We start from the raw sequence: 17,658 nt of genomic DNA, 5'->3' as shown, positions 1-17,658 counted from the left end.
ATCACCTCTCAGTTTTCTAAACATATAGACTTGACCAGACCAAAAGATTGTAACTGATAGGGGCAGCACGGTGGCACAGTGGTTAGCACTGCTGCCTCACAGCGCCAGAGCCCTGGGTTCAATTCCCGCCTCAGGCGACTGACTGTATGGAGTTTGTACATTCTCCCCGTGTCTGCGTGGGTTTCCTCCGGGTGCTCCGGTTTCCTCCCACAGTCCAAAAATGTGCAGGTTAGGTGAATTGGCCACGCTAAATTGCCCGTAGTGTTAGATGTAGGGGTAAATGTAGGGGAAGGGGTATGGGTGGGTGCGCTTCGACGGGTCGGTGTGGACTTGCTGGGCCGAAGGGCCTGTTTCCACACTGTAAGTAATCTAATCTAAAAAGATGTTAGGTAGGCTGTCTGCACTAAGAGATGATAAGGAACCAGGACTGATTGAGGTGCATCCAAGGATCCAGATGGAAGTGGGAGTGGAAATTGCAGAAGCACTTCCAGATCTTCGGATTATAAATCCTTCCAATGACTGAGTTTCCTCCTCCTTTACCAGGACCTGGATAAAGTCTTTTTCCTTATTAGAGACACCTTTTCACATCTATACCTACAGAATAATTTGGTATTCCCTCTTAATGTTATCTGCCGGTCTCATTTCATATTCTACATTGTTTCTCTTTGTCACCACTGCTCTTCGTTATTCAGCCTGATTTTAAAGTTGTATTTTCCAGCTAACATCTATCATAAACACATTTTTCCTTTTATCGAAGTTTTTCGATTTTTATTAATCTCAGATGTGTTGACAAAGGTCTAGAAATGTTCAAACAACTATGCTCCTGTTCAAACAAAAGGTGAAGAATAAGCAAAGCAACTACAAAGAAGTCAGTTTACCTTTGAAGAACTTTGGGAAACTTCTAGAAATAGTAATGAAGACAAAATTAACAGTCACATAGACAACTGTGGGTGAATTAAGGACAGCCTGCATGGTTTTCTAAAAGGAAAATAGTGTTTAGCTAAGTTGCTGGTATTTTTGAAGAGGTGACAGAGAAGGTTGAATTGGGCAATGTTGCTCATCTGGTACAGATGGACTTCCAGAAGGCATTTGATATAATGCCACTCAGCAAATTCGAGAGCAAAACTGAACGTCATAGAATGAAAAGGACAGTAGCAACATGAGAGACCAAACTGCCAAGTAACAGGAATTAAAGAGTAATGGTTAATGGATATTGTTTACAGTGGGCAAAAGTTAGTACAGGAGTCCCCCAGGAGTCAGTGCTAGGATCCTCATACATGTTAATGACCTAGATCTGATTGTATAGGGTACAACTTAAAAATTTCATAAGAAATTTAGAAGTTTTGTGGACTGTGAGGAGAATGATGTAGAACTTCAGAAAGACATTTTTAAAAAGTGGAGTAAAAACAGAAATTGCTGGAGAAACTCAGCAGGTCTGGCATCATCATCAGAACGTTATAAAGACGGGTCACTGGACCCAAAATGTTAACTCCACTTTCTCCCTGCAGATGCTGCCAGACCTGCTGAGTTTCTCCAGCATGTTCTGCTTTTGTTTCAGAGTCCCAGCAACTGCAGATCTTTGTTTTATCATAATCAGGGAGAGTTGGCAGACAAAGTTCAATACCGACAAGTCTGAGGTGATACATTTTGATAAAAATATAGAGAGAAAATTTAAAAGGGCAGAATTCAAAAAGGGTTGCAAGAACTAAAGGACCTAGGTGCATAAGTTATTAAAGCATACAGCACAGTTGAGAGGGTAGTTAATGAACTATATTGGTAGAAATATATGCTTCTTTATTGGTAGAGTCATTGAATATAAGTGTAAGGAGGTAATGTGGAATGGATATAAGTATTTAGTCTGGCCACAGCTGCAGTATTGCATCCAGTTCTGAGTTCCCACTTTAGGAAGGAATTGAATACATTGAAAAAGAGGGTCATGAGAATGGTTCAATGAATAACTTCAGTTAAGATGATGCATTGGAAAAGCTAGGACTATTTTTCTTGTAGAAAGGAAGGCTCAGACAAGGTCTGTTTGAAGTATTTATAATCAGGAGACATCTAGGTAGGGTGAATAGGGAGAAAATATTCCCACTCAGGAACTGATTGAGAACAAGAGGGGATAGATTTAAAATAATTGATAAAAGCAGTAAAAATGATGGAGGAAAACATTTTTCATGCAATGACTAGTTAAGCTGGAGTGTACCGCCTGACAATGATGGAGACAGGTTCCATCAAGGCATTCAAATGAGAAATAGATGATAATCTGCAAAGGGTCAATGTGCAGGGTTACAGACTGACAACAGAAGAATGGCACTCAGTAAGCGGTTCATACAGAGAGCTGGCTTGGACACAACGGACTGAATGGTCTCCTTCTGGCCTGTAACAACTTGGTGATTCGATGAGTGAACACAAAGAATCCAAGAACTTAAGTAACTTTTACTTGCATGAGGGCACCCCACGACACCATTCCCTCCCTTTCCTGCTGGACTGCTGTGCTCAGTCAATCATACTCTACAACCTAAATAACACACTGTATTGCTTTCAATGGGCTCTTCATCTTTTTACTAAAAAATGGAACTGCTCAGAACAAATGAGTTTCTCTCCTTCAATGACATAACAGAACAATCCAAACAAGTGAGGAAGTTACTTAGGGGAAAATACAATGTTGAACATCAAATTGCCATTTTAAGCTGAAGTGCTATTGATGAACTCGCCTCCCCCTTTAGGTACACCTTTTGTATTTTAAGTGACAAAGTATGAAAGTACTAATCAATCTCCTGTTGTATTATACCAAGGGACTTGAACAACGTTGTTTTCATGTGAAGCAAGAGATAAATAAAAATGGAGTTTAATTCATTTAGTCACTATGTCACTATTTTCCCTTGACTGGAGGAGGCCAGGAAAATTGTGAGAAGGGCAAATAATTGAATAGGTTGGCCTTGCAGTGATATTCTTTTTCGTTTCCCCACTACAGTTGTGACATACTGGGAGAGACGTTTTAGTGGAGTTCCTCTCAACTCGCTCCAAGCAAAGCCCGAAAATGGTCGATTAAGAGCCACGCAGATGACCTGGTTGGCATTTACCTCAGTCTGGGGCCGTTTGGGGCAGGGATGGGGGAAATGTAATGGTTACTGATTGCTGACCACTCGTCCCTCACCCCCACGACACCCACCTCATGAGATACAAAAGAAAAAGGATCTAAAACTTCTCCTTGATCTCCTTATGTCCAAGCCTCAAGCAACCTTTGACTGGTTGACAGCTTCTTTGAAGGTGGAAGTCAACGTTTAAAAGACATTTGGGTAAGTACATGAATAGGAAAGGTTTGGAGGGATATGGGTCAGGAGCAGGCAGGTGGGACTAGTTTAGTTTAGGATTATAGGCGAAAGTGAGGACTGCAGATGCTGGAGATTAGAGTCGAGAGTGTGGTGCTGGAAAAGCACAGGAGGTCAGGCAGCATCCGAGGAGCAGGAAAATCGACGTTTTGGGCAAAAGCCCTTCATCAAGAATGCGGCTGGGAGCCTCGGGGGTGGAGAGATAAATGGGACGGGGTGTGGGGCTGGGGCAAAGGTAGCTGAGAGTGCAATAGGTGGATGGAGTTGAGGGTAATGGTTATAAGTTGGAGGGGAGAGTGGTGCAAATAGGTGGGAAGGAAAATGGACAGGTGGGACAGGTCATGAGGGCGGTGCTGAGCTGGAAGGTTGGAACTGGGATAAGGTGAGGGGAGGGGAAATGAGGAAACTGATGAAATCCACATTGATGCCACGGGGTTGGAGGGTCCCAAGGCATAAGATGAGGCATTCTTCCTCCAGGCATTGGGTGGTAAGTGGACTGGTTGGACTGAAGGGTCTGTTTCTATGCTGTATGATTCTATGTGGACCTGTGACTTATTGAGACAATCAGCGGTCAGCTCTGAACAAGTTGGTTGGAGCTCAATTCACCAAGCTCTCTCATTGTGGAGGGAGAGAGTCCATCATTACTGAAAATGCTCACCACCCCATATTTCGGCGTGAAAGTCGAAAATCTCAGCTTTAGAATTTATCACCAGTTTTAAGCTGTTATAAATTGTTACATCCCAATTTATATTGAAGCTGCCTCTGTAAATATGTCATGCTATGGTTATACTTTGTCATATGTTGTGGAGCTATACAGCCTCCACCTGCAGGTGACAAAAACATGCAACACAAGGTTCATATTATTAATGCGGACATAGAAATTCACAACAAGGTAAGTTGACAGAAGTGCATATAAATGAAACATTTTAAAAATAATGAGACAGATAGGTCTCTTACCTCAAAGGCACGTTGAATTTCAGGGACATTACCAAAAGAAATGACAACTGGAGTGATATCCAAGGCACTGAACTCCAGGGCAGCAGTCGCCACCTCGGAGATTTCACGAGATGAGCCGTTAGTAATAAATACTGCCACCTTCCTGCCAAGAACACCACTGCGAACACGCTTGAAAGTATTTTTTGCAGCAAACCTCATTGCAGTCCCTACATTCCGCCTGGTGCTCGATCTCTCGTAAGTTAAATTCTGTAGCCCTTCTAGAAGTTTTTGCTTGCTTCTGAAGTCTGAAAATCGGATGAACGTTTTTGCCGAGGAACTGTAAGTAAGGATCGCCACACGGGCTCCCGTTGGACAGTTACTTTCAGTGATTTTAAGATCCTGCACAAAGTTAATGACCATTGTCTTCATTCGATTAAATATGGTTGGTGTGATATCTGAAGACATGTCCACAGCGAACACCAGCTCAGTTGGATATACAGGACATTCAATTCCTCCTGAAACAGGTCAAACAACTGGCAAATAAAAATTAAGATTAAAAAAGGAAAGATTTATGTGACACGATTCATAACCAAGATTCTACACCCAATTACATACTTTTGAAGTGTAGTCACCTTTGTAACTGTAGAAAACACAGGACCCAATTCACACACAGCATGCTCCAAGTAGGAATGTGAAATGGACCTAAGGATTTTTTTTTGTGGTGCCTGTTGATAAATAATGGCGACGATACTAGGGAAGACTCTCTTGCCCATCTAGAAATAATATCATTTGGAGTTTTTTCTATATGCAACTCTGAGGCCATGTGGAGTCTTGGCTTAATGTCTGTTTCACATGATGACACCTCTGACAAAGCAGCCTTCCCTCAGTGCTGCACCATGTGCTCTTGTCCCTAGAGTGGGATTTGAACCCACAATCTGCTGACTAAATTGTGACAATGAATGCTGAAAGTGCGGGACTGCTAACACCGATAAGTATTATAAATAATAATAAATGAAGAAAAAATACTGACCTGATGAACAACAGGCTAAAAATTGAAAAGAAGGGAAAAGAATTATAAATATAGACACAAAAGTTTGAAAATTATGTAAGAGTGTAGAGGTACATTTTGCCAACTTTACGACATGTCAGATTGCTTGTTTTTATAAGAAGGATTGTCTCCAGCGCAATGCTTTGCAGTATAACTCACAGAGCAAACATTATGTTAATAAGGTAAGAAATAGATGTACAGGCTAAGATTTTATCTGTGAGACATATGCAATGAAATAAACTAAAGGATGTCTTCTAAGGCATCAGTTACAAAATAAATGTTCAGACTACTGGAAATTTGGTTTTTGGGACTTCAGTTAAGTCTGAGGAATTTGATCATCTGAGACTTTAGCCATGTGCAACATTAATCCTTGGCATATAGGACAATTAGTCAATGGGAAGATTGATCATTTGGGAGTTTGCCCATCTGTAAGTCTGCTTCTAGGGGACACAAGTCATTTGCAGAAACTGCTTACCTAGGAGATTGGTTACCAGTCCAAATAGTGTTTTGCAGTCTCAAATTCCAATGTACTAATTGTTCTGTACATCTTCAACAGTTATCATCATGTGCTACAAGAACATATTAAAACTAACTTGTGGAGGAAATCATTGTGACTTAATGATGAAACAAACTACTTACAACATTTTTCTCTAATATATGACACAAGTTCACATGGCTGCAAAACAAAAACAGAGAATTCAAGTTCTAGTCACTAATGTTAAATTCTATGTTGATATGAAATCTCCATCTGCACAGATATAACTTACTTTCATAGCTATGATCCCTGGTGGCCCTTTGAAACCCTGAAATGACAAAGCAAATGGAAAAATCCTCAGCAGTTTTGCGGATTACGATTTCACATCAAGTCATAGAGATGTACAGCACGGAAACAGATCCTTGGGTCCAACTTGTCCATGCCAACCAGATATCCCAACCCAATCTAGTCCCACCTGCCAGCACCCAGCCAATATCCCTCCAAACCCTTCTTATTCATATACCCATCCAGATGCCTTTGAAATGTTGCAATCATATTAGCCTCCTCTACTTCCTCTGCCAGCTCATTCCATACACGTACCACTCTCTGTGTGAACAAGTTGCCCCTTAGGTCTCTTTTATAACTTTCCCCTCTCACCCTAAACCTATGTCCTCTAGTTCTAGACTCTCCCACACCAGGGAAAAGACTTTGTCTATTTATCTTATCCATGTCCCTCATGATTCTATAAACCTCTATAAGGTCACCCCTCAGCCTCCGACGCTCCAGGGAAAACAGCCCCAGCCTGTTCAACCTCCCTTTCGCTCAAATCCTCCAAACCTGGCAACATCCTTGTAAACCTTTTCTGAACCCTTTCAAGTTTCACAACATCATTCAATAGGAAGGAGACCAGAATCTTGTCCCATTTGCTAGCATTTGGCCCATATCCCTCAAAACCTTGCCTATTCATATCCAGATGCCTTTAAATGCTATAATTGGACCAACTTCACCACTTCCTCTGGCAGCTCATTCCATACACAATCAATGTGGACAGTTGTGATTGAAGAATGCTCCAAATTGGGAGACCTCATTGAAAGCAAGCTTTGAGGTTGAGAGTTAGGGCGAGCTAATCATACAGTCATTGTTTCATCTAGGAGAAAGTGAGGACTGCAGATGCTGGAGACCTGAGCTGAAAAATGTGTTGCTGGAAAAGTGCAGCAGGTCAGGCAGCATCCAAGGAACAGGAGAATCGATATTGATTCCCCTGCTCCTTGGATGCTGCCTGACCTGCTGCACTTTTCCAGCAACACATTTTTCAGTCATTGTTTCATTCACAACTCACACAGCACAAGGTTGATCCTCTATACACTGAATACAGTGGCCTGGAATTTAGTAAAGTTGGGATGAGTCAGGAGTCCTTTAAGAATGGCAGGCAGAAGCTTCAACTGAAGCACCATCTCAGTTTTAAAACTGTCATCCTTCCTTTTATATCCATCTGAGATCTTGCTCCACCCTATCTCTGGAATTTCACCCTACAACTTTCTGAGCTACCTTCACTAATTTCAGATTAGATTAGATTCCCTACAGTGTGGAAACAGGCCCTTCGGCCCAACCAGTCTACATGTACCCTCTGAAGAGTAACCTATCCAGACCCATTTGCCCTCTGACTAATGCACCGAACACTATGGGCAATTTAGCATGGCCAATTCACCTGACCTGCACATCTTTGGACTGTGGGAGGAAACCGAAGCACCCGGAGGAAACCCACGCAGACACCGGGAGAATATGCAAACTCCACACAGACAGTCGCCTGAGGCTGGAATCGAACCTAGGACCCTAGTGCTGTGAGGCAGCAGTGCTAACCACTGAGCCACCATGCTGCCCCAGTGGTTTATCTAAGATCCTCCACCTTTGGTAGCTGTGCCTTCAGTTACACATGGCCTAAGCTCCAGAATTCCTTCTTCACTGAAGATATTCTTTACAGCCTACCTCTTTAACCAAGGTTTTCATTATCTGATCAAAAATCTCCTTATGTACTTATTGTAATATATATATAGTACTGTACCAGTGAAGCACCTTGGGGTGTGTTGTTACATTAAAAGCAAACAAAAATATAAGTTGTTGCTCATGTTGGAATGCATATTCCCTCTCATCAGGGCCTAAGCATTATTTCAAGCTTGGAGTAAGTTTCAAATCACATCACTGCTCATGAAAAGATCAGACAGACCCCAGTAAAATAAATCTCTCTACTAAAAATTGGCAAGGTTGGCCTCAAGAAAAACTGGTGCTGTTGGCATTATGTTAACTCTTTCACACTGAGACTGTATAAACGTTGCTGCTGCCAGTTCACTGTGTGAAGATTTCTCAGATGCTATTTTATCAAGATAATCTCTTATAAACTCATTCAGTAAGATTTCCACATAGCTAAATTTCTACAAATTCAAATGAGTGAAGATGTTTAATAAAGGATTTTATAGACGATTACCCCATGACCACAGTAGTGCAACAAAAAAAAATCCTCTCTGTCCTCTGCTATTAATTTGATGACTCTATTCATTAGCCGACAGAGTATTTTCTCTGTGGCTAATTGCGGCAGTTATGACAAGCCTGTTTTCCAGCATTTCAATGTCACTAAAGTTGCATTCAGCTTGTTATGCTCTGTAACCCTACAATGAAATTCTTCAGGGTAAGTTTTCTATCAAGTAAACATGAATGGTGATGAATCATCCAAACTTTAATCTTGCCATCATCAAGTTGAGGGTTTTCCTTTCCAGAATAAAATTCTCATTTGTTACTCCCATGATATTTCACTCTGAGTCAGATATTGCATACGTTGTGTTAGAGGTCTCTGTTTGACTAAGATTTTTAAAAGATATGAAATCAAGGCAGGCAAAGTGAACTAAGAGGTAAAAACAATAACTGCAGATGCTGGAAACCAAATTCTGGATAAGTGATGCTGGAAGAGCACAGCAGTTCAGGCAGCATCCAACGAGCAGCGAAAGTCTTCCAGCACCACTAATCCAGAAAGTGAACTAAGATGCAATTCAGCTGTGACCTGATGGAACAGCAGAATAAGTCCAAAAAATCTCCAATGTTCCTACGTGGTTAAAATCTATTATTCTGCAGAATCATTCCACACCCCTGTGTCATTTCTGTTGTAACATGTACAGATTTCACTAACATTGCTCTTCTCTTTATCGATAAGCTTCAAATATGTCTTGGTAGGGTACACTTCCTAAGCTTTGCGCGATGAGCAAAGGAGTACAGTACTGAAATAAAGGTCTGCAATTCCAGGGCCTGAGAACCTGAGGTAGACAGCACAGCAGTCAGACCTCCTGTGGTTGAAGGAATCAGAACACTAATGTTTGCGTTCGATGTTTTTGAGAGAAAGGCCAGAGGGAGGTTGACTGATTGTGGAGGCTTCTCAGTCAGGTAGCTTGATCCAAAGTAATTTAACTTAGGAATCCACCAAATCCTCAACTGATCAGTGAAGCTGCTGATGTCCTGAAAACCTAGTCAGCAGCAGCTAACATTGGAAAACATCATGACTGTAAGTCTCACAGTGTCATTATTATACTTACAGAGACAACCATCAAGCTGCAGTTAAAACCAGACCTGGTGCGTCAGAAACAAGTTTAGTTCAGGATAATTACTCTTCATACTTTAAGTCACCACCATCCCAAATCCATGTTTTCTTCAGGTTAAAAGTTCAGCAGTATGTTAAAAAAACAATCACTGGAGATAATACAGAACCACATTCATTAGGCACCTTACCCTTACTCCTGGAAATCCTGCTTCTCCTGGGTTTCCTGGATCACCAGAAAGGCCAGAGTCGCCCTCAAACAGAAAAGATCAAATAACAGTCATTTGAAACACTGAAGACATCTCATTTTCTTGAAACATTTAGAGGATGTAATGGCTAATGCAAGCTGGGATATTCTAAATTCATATATTAATGAGGGACCTTTCATTATAGTTCAGCTAAATTTGCCCAACTTTAGGATCTGGAATGGATTTGTTCATGATCATTGTGAGGTTTGGAGTATATTATGATGTTGAGCAGCTTCATCTTTTAAAGCTTGTCCTTTAAGATCATGGTCTTAAATATGTAAAATCCAGGAGAAAAATGGCTCAGATCCACCAGAGGGCAATGGCAATTTTTTTTAATACCTTCACAGAATGTTGATGCTGCCAATCCCTTTTTGGCTTTGAGATGGTGGTGGTGAATGTTTCCCTTGACCATTGCACTTAATGTGGTGTAGTTATCCCCACAGTGATTTTAGGGAGGACATTCCATGATATTGATCTTGCAATGAAGAAGCAAGTTTTGTTGAAGTAACAAACAACTTAAAAATATTAAGCTGTATCATTTTAGAAGTGCTGCAATTGAGCACTTGGGACTTACAATCAGCATGGAGAGAGTCAAAATGTGTGGCGCTGGAAAAGCACAGTAGGTGAGGCAGCATCCAAGGAGCAGGAGAGTCAAAGTTTCAAGCATAAGCCTGATGAAGGGCTTATGCCTAAAGCATTGACTCTCCTACTCGTCACATGTTGCCTGACCTGCTGTGCTTTTCCAGCACCACACCTTTCAACTCTGATCTCCAGCATATGCAGTCCTCACTTTCTCTCAATCAGCGTGAACAGACATATACTGCCAGAAGTAACTTTGGAACAGGGAAGGATTTGGTTATGACTGACATAGACATCAACAGTTCAGAAGTAGGCTTATATTTCCAGGAAGTATGATCAGCAAAGCCCCAATTCAGCACATAAACTTCAGGCATTTAATACAAAGTGGCCAACAAGGAACAAGTCTCTCAACTGTTTGATGAGTTTTACAGCATTTCCTAGACACTATGTGAATGATAACTAGTTCATTATTATGGGATTCTTGCATTAAAATTGCAACTTCTATCTTTAAACTTTCAACTCGGAGGAAAACCAAACAACATCACATAAAAATGTGATACAATATCATTGATACCTATGGACGGCTCTCACTCTTTCTTGTTGTTTGATGATAACCTGTTACACTGCTCTCCACACTGTTGCAGTCAGTTCTGCTATAACGTGCACTTCTTCAACGCAAATTGATTATAACGCGATTGAAGAATTTAGACTGTTATTTGTAGAATGCAAAATTTCCTTACCTGTATTGGCTATAACGCGACTCGGTTCACTTGGATTTAAATGGTGCTGCTATTACGTGATTCTCCTATAACCCAGGATCACACAGGAACGGAACTGTCATGTTATATCAGAACAGACTATACTTGGAATTGCTACTCAGTTCAACTCTGCTAGAGCTAATCAGCATGGCACTGAGTTACCCCAACTGTCATCAATTGAAATCAAATTAATCTAATGAAAATAGATAAGTTAAAGACTCCAAATTATAAATAAAAGCGAAAAATCTGATCACCTTGAATCAAAACCCCAAATAAGCCGCACTAACAGGGAGGCTGCCAGAACTTGCTGCTATTTTTAGATAAAACTCTGGCTTCCATAAATGCTCTTTAACATAGAAATCTGGATGTTGTTGTCAATGATAATGAAATCTCCGCAGAAAATCACTGCCAAAGCAAGAGCCTAACTAAGTATTATTACACCACACATAAGAACTAAGAGCAGGAATTCCAGCCCCTCAAGCCTGCTAGGCCATTCAATATGTTTATGACTGATCTCACCTCAGCCTCAACTCATTTCCCGTGCCCCCTCTCCATAACCTTTCAACCCAATACTAACTAAAAGTCTGTCTGTTGATCTCCACCTTAAATGCATCCAGTGGCATTCACTGCATTCTGGGGTAGTGAATTTCACAGATTCATGGTCCCCTTCAGAGTGATAATTCCTCCTCATCGTGCTCTTAAATATGCTAAACCATAGCCTAAACCTACGACCTCTCATTCTAGATTAGCCCACAAGGAAAACATTCACTCCATGTCTGCGTAGTCAATCCTCTTTCACACTTTATACACCTCAATTAGATATCTTCTCAAACTTCTAAACTCGAACAAGTACAGGCCTAAACTGATCAAACTCTCCTCATAAAACAATTGTTTAATCTCTGGGATTAATCTAGTAACTTTCTCTGAACTGTCTCCAATGCAATTACATCCCTCCTCAGTTAAGGGGGGGCCAAATCTGTAGGAAATACTCCAAACCAGTCTCACCAATGCTTTGCGTAGTTGCAACAATACTGCCCTAATTTTACACTCGATTCCTTTGGCAATAAAGGCCAAAATTCTATTTGCCCTCCTTATTACCTGCTGTACCTGTATGCTAGCCGTTTGCAGTTCATGCACGTGGAAGACCAATGAAAATCTTCAGTCTTGTTCAATGAGAAATAACGGAGATGTGTAAAGCAAACTAAGTCATATTCACTTATGAACTAGATTCCTGTATCTGAAAAATTAACTATAAAAATGTGGAGTCTCATTCCAACAGGAGAAAGTTAATTACCCAGATCTTTCTCCACAAAATTGGCCATTAAACATTTGTGCTTTTATATACAAGCTTATCCCTTAATCCTGTGTGTGTACCCTAAACCCAACTGATTTTCTCTGCAATTATTTAAATGTATTTTATATTTCCTACCTTTGACTTTCTTCCTTGGTGATTTATAAGAATTCTACAATAAGATTGGTAAATCCTGCTACTTGCCTTGTACACACATTCTATGGGTCCCCTATAGAGGACACCAAATTCAAAATAACACTGAAAAAGAAGATCCCTGTGCTCTCCAGCCTATTAAAACCCAATAGGCAGCTTACTGAACCTGAGCTGTGAGCAATATGCTTCCACTGCTAGCTCTAAAATCTGAGCTAATCGTGTCAACAATGCACTATAGTCTCATATTTCACAATACGCCACAAAATGCAACTCCTTTTAAATTCGGGGTTTCCCGTAAACTTCAGTACTTGTAAATTTTGTCAAAGAGAGGGGAATTTCTATGATCTTTCATTTGCCAGAAGAGCTAGATTACCTTATTAAATCATGAATGGATGTTCCACAGGTTCAAAATATTTAATAAACTCAATAAATATCATACCCTGCGTCCTCTTATTCCTTTGGGTCCTTTTCTGCCCTCGATTCCAGGAGGACCATCTACTCCCTAAAATTTCAGAACACAACGTACACAAATAACTGTTAATGTCTTTTAATTGAAAAACAATGGCGGAAATGTGGACATATTTTTACAAATGTAGCCAATACCTGCTGACCAGGATAACCAGGGGGTCCCTGTACTCCCTTGAATCATAACAAGAGAGAAGAAATTAGACATCTTTGTTCCAGACATTGGCATTGTAATCATCACAGCTTTACTCCTGCTTAAATTTGAAGTGTTTTCTTCAAAAAGGATGCCATTTATCTGGCACCTATAATGATGTCACAAGGTACTTCACGAAATTTGCCTCTGAATAATGAGGAGGTAGGAGGTCAGGTAGTCAAAACCTTGATCAAAAGTTTCTAAAGATATGGGCAGACATGTGCCTAAGTTTCTGGTTACAATCTCTGGAAAGGGAGCAGCCAAAGCAAAAATAAACTCTCCACTTACTGTGAGAGTAATAGAATAGTGAAAGCATGCAATTATTGAATTTTGCTCATCACCTTTTGTCCTTTTGATCCAGGCCTTCCAGTGCCGTCATACCCATCCAAACCCTGTGTGACATCAAACAGAATTCACGTCCTTCAACATCTTTAAATTTCTCAGTGCCTCAAACGATTAATTAATAAATTCATTTGCGCAACATTTTGGTGATGCACATTACCAAGGATCCATAACTTGTGGAATTAGCTCATCATGTACAGAAAGCAACAAAACACCTCAATCTTCATTTTCTGAGTCATACTCGAAAGCCTGGATAGAAAGTCAAGACCTCTGTAATTGATGGCATTGAGCTCTTTTCAGATTCCCCTTCCAGGCTCAAGTCAAGTATGATCTTAACACTGAATGCATAATCTTCATAATTGTACCACGCCTATTACACACAGACATACATGCATATAAACACTAGCTAACACGTAACTTGTCTGCCTAATTATTCTAGGTCTCTGTCTTTTCTGCTTCTTGAAGTGAGATTGCCAATCCATCTGAAGTATTTTAAGAAGATGTGAAAATTCACTGGGGATAATTTTGGTTGTGTGTTGTAATATGGAGAGTAGCAGAGAGGATTGGGTTAGGAGGCACGAAGGGTACTAAAATGGCATGGAAAGCAGTCAGCTTACATGCCAGGCACATTCATGGGCCATTCTATTTTGCCAGTTCCACAAATAAGGTGGGTGGGCCATTGTAGGAGCCCAGAGGAGTCAGGCAGGCGGCTACTTCTACTCTTCTCCACCAACGTTTAACAAGCAGCAAGGGCATGTGGCAACATCACCTGGTAAATTCTGGGACCTTCCCCTGCTTCAGCAAATAGGTGGGGTCCTTTTTTCTAGAATCCCTACAGTGTGGAAACAGGCCCTTTGGCCCAACAAGTTCACACCAACCCTCTGAAGAGTAACCCACCCGGACACATTCCCCTCCCTATTATCCTATATTTACCCTTGACTAATGTACTTAACCTACACATCCCTAAATACTATGGGCAAGTTAGCATGGCCAATTCACCTAACCTGCACATCTTTGGACTGTGGGAGGAAACTGGAGCACCCGGAGGAAACCCACGCAGACACGGGGAGAATGTGCAAACTCCACGCAGACAGTTACCTGAGGTTGGAATCGAACCCAGGTTCCTGGCACTGTGAAGCAACAGTGCTAACCACTGAGCCACCATGCTGCCCTTTTTGGCTAGTCTTGAGCCAATGGAACTGCACACCACAAGCAAGGTCATCCTCACGGTGTTGGATTATTAGCCTACAGCAATTACCATTCTGTTTCATCCAGCCTACCTGACTGACCCCCATGTCCTGGGATCCCACTTACCAGCCTCACGGACTCCTGTCTACTGATATGCCCTCTTCCTCCAGCTCATGCAGCCACAGCAGTGACTACCATGAACAGTGAGGCTGCTGAATTGCTCAACTTCAGCAACAATTCTTGACAGTGAGTCACCCTCCTTAATTTACTGGCAGTGATAAAATGCAGACAGGACAACAGGGCTTTTACTATCTTTGATTCATCCTGACTGGATCACTGAGATTCAGGTCAGTGAGATTCCGGCGGAAAGTGAATATTACTGCAACTCAGTATTCCTCTTCTTGAGTTCACTGCCTACAGACAGGTCTGATCTGCATTATCACAATCTCCACAATGGACAGGGCAAGGAGGAAGATCCCCAATCTACCACAAATGGAACGGGGTAAAACACCTTGCTGTTGGTTCCAATATAATCTGAACTGACCATCCAGCCAAATATGCCAACTGACCATCCCAAAAGAGTCCATGCGGATTGTAGATGGAGACTGATGCCAGAGGGTCCAATTCATTACATTAAATGCATGAGCTTTATGCGATTTCAAAATGAATTGTGAGTATGGGAGGGAATATAACTTCAGTCAACATAATTTAGGAATCTTTTCCATAATAACCACCTGTCACATGCTGCAATGATTTACAAATTAACATGCGTCTTCCTTGGCAATCAATTCCTGGGGTGGTACTAGAACTCAGACCTCTCCCTCAGATGACCAGGGTATTTCCCAATGTGCCACAACCTCCAACAGAACAATACCATGGTCTGATCACAGTAGGTTCAGATACAAGCACAGTCATAATGTCAGGCAGAGTATGATGGTTTATTCTGTATCCAGTGAAGATATAATCACAAAATCTATAAACTCCTCAAAACATCGCCTTTAGCTTCAGCATTACTTGCCTGAGCTGTTCAACCTATTTATAATTAGCATTTGCCTCCCTGTGTTCAGAGACATTTTCTTATATTTTTTCTCTTTTCTGTTCTAGAAATGAAATTGAATTTTACAAAATCATTTTTTTTGTGTGTTTGAAGTTTCATTTGTTAAAACAAACGACCTTACATTATCCACGTAATTTAATTTTTACTTCACAGCTGGTCCATTGTAAGCTTCAGTGAGGGTAAAGCTTTCAGACCTTCTATCTCACTTCACAGCTACTGGGTGGGGCTTGGGCTTAAATTGGTGTCTACAAGTCCCACTGCAAATGCAGGAGGCCACACTGAATCATTATGATGTATTTAAGGATTGGGTGGAAGAAGCTATTTAAAGCAGATTACAAAATCCTTGAGAGTGAGCCTCACTGGGGTACAGCTGACTACCTGCAGTCAATGGTACTCATGCAGGTAAAATCTCTTTACTACTTACTGTCTCAATTCTTCACTGATGGTTTTCTTCAGTAATCAAATACTTTCTCAAAACTCCTTTGCACTAAGAGCAGTTGATAATTTATAATCTATTGGGAATTTCCTGAATATTCATAACTTGAAAGAGGAGTCCATTTTCAAAAGGAATTCCTGCTTATTAATGTGTAAGTGACAACACTACATTTTTTTAGTCAGCTTCAATCAGCTGCACCACAGTAACTCAGACAGCAATATGCAAACCATCCATAATCCACAACTGACTTAACAACGTCCCAGAATCATTCCAAGTACTGAGCTAACAGCACAATAGAAATAGATCAATCATTTCCCTTGCCAATTTCCTGGCAGTTATCGGACCCTCCTAGTGCCTCAAATGCATGCAAATATAATTTTGAATATGTAAGATATGACTTTGATTTGTTTGGATAGAGTCAAACTCCAATTTTTGTTTCCTTGATGTGGTTCTGTAGAGAACCGAATATATATACACACATACACAATGATATTTTTTATGAATAATGCATATTTATGAAATAAAAAAAAGTTCCATGCAGTCCAAGAATTGAGGTAACACATCATAGAATCACTGAATCCCTATATGTGTACAATGGCCATTTGGTCCATCAAGTCTGCACTGATCCCACCTTGACCCATTCATTTAACCATGGCTAAATCACCTAACTTGCACAACCCTAGACACTAAGGGGCAATTTTTAGCATGGGGCCAGTCCACTTAATCTGCACATTTTTGGACTGAGAGAGAAAGCTAGAGCACCAGAGGTAACCCACGCAAAAATGGGGAGATTATACAAACTCATCTCGATCTATATATCATTTTGACCTTTTGCGCCATGTTCAATCAGCTTTCTCTTTGTATAGCACTATATTATCAAACTCTGAAACTCAGTTAACACAAACCTATTGTTGATAAGAAACTGTACCAACCTGTGGTCCACGTGGTCCAATTGTTCCAGATTCTCCTTTCTCACCCATATCTCCAGTTACACCCTTCAGACAATTTCAAAGTGGCAATAAATGGCAAGTAAGAACAATTGTCAACATGATTTTTACTTGCTAATATTGTTTAGTACTATTTATGCAATAAATAATTCAGATCTACAAACATTGCTAGATTAACTAAAGTTCCTTTGACAATTATAGAAAGACTGCCACGTGTGCGTGACAATTTTCACGACCTCCATATATCCAAAAGCCCTTTGCAGTTAATGAAGTATTTTCAAAGTGTAGTCACTGTTGTAACGTCCTAAACATGCCAATCAAGTTTTGCACAACAATTCCTCACAATTGGCCATGTGATAATCGATCAGATGAATTATTTTAGTGGCATTGGTTGAGGAATAAATATTGTCCAGGACACCTTTAACTAAATAAGCAGGTATGGCCCTCGTTTAATGTTTCATCCTGAAGTCAACACTGTGACAGTGTTGCATTGAAATGGCAGCCTAGATGACATGCTCAAATCACAACAATTAAATAAACAAAATGGAGTGAACTATTTTTGAGAAAAAAGAAAATAAGGAAGTTTGGTACAATTGGTGGAGACATGTAAGCAATAATTGAGATGTTTTG

General features: G+C 40.7%; 1 protein-coding gene across 1 annotated transcript in view; it reads right to left on the bottom strand.

The window, feature by feature from the left end:
• Nucleotides 1-17,658, bottom strand: part of LOC140464957 (collagen alpha-6(VI) chain-like) — a 139,595-nt gene that overhangs the window by 6,794 nt on the left and 115,143 nt on the right. Inside the window, exons 28-36 of the mRNA XM_072560628.1 lie at nucleotides 17,014-17,076; nucleotides 13,400-13,450; nucleotides 13,004-13,039; nucleotides 12,840-12,902; nucleotides 9,563-9,625; nucleotides 6,084-6,119; nucleotides 5,956-5,992; nucleotides 5,299-5,313; nucleotides 4,290-4,783 (exon numbers count right to left, since the gene is read on the bottom strand). Coding sequence (XP_072416729.1) covers nucleotides 4,290-4,783; nucleotides 5,299-5,313; nucleotides 5,956-5,992; nucleotides 6,084-6,119; nucleotides 9,563-9,625; nucleotides 12,840-12,902; nucleotides 13,004-13,039; nucleotides 13,400-13,450; nucleotides 17,014-17,076 — 858 coding nt within the window. The remainder of the gene's footprint in view (nucleotides 1-4,289; nucleotides 4,784-5,298; nucleotides 5,314-5,955; nucleotides 5,993-6,083; nucleotides 6,120-9,562; nucleotides 9,626-12,839; nucleotides 12,903-13,003; nucleotides 13,040-13,399; nucleotides 13,451-17,013; nucleotides 17,077-17,658) is intronic.

Source organism: Chiloscyllium punctatum, chromosome 41, assembly GCF_047496795.1.
Source record: "Chiloscyllium punctatum isolate Juve2018m chromosome 41, sChiPun1.3, whole genome shotgun sequence".
Taxonomy (NCBI): Eukaryota; Metazoa; Chordata; class Chondrichthyes; order Orectolobiformes; family Hemiscylliidae; genus Chiloscyllium; species Chiloscyllium punctatum.
This window is presented reverse-complemented; position numbering and strand designations above follow the sequence as displayed.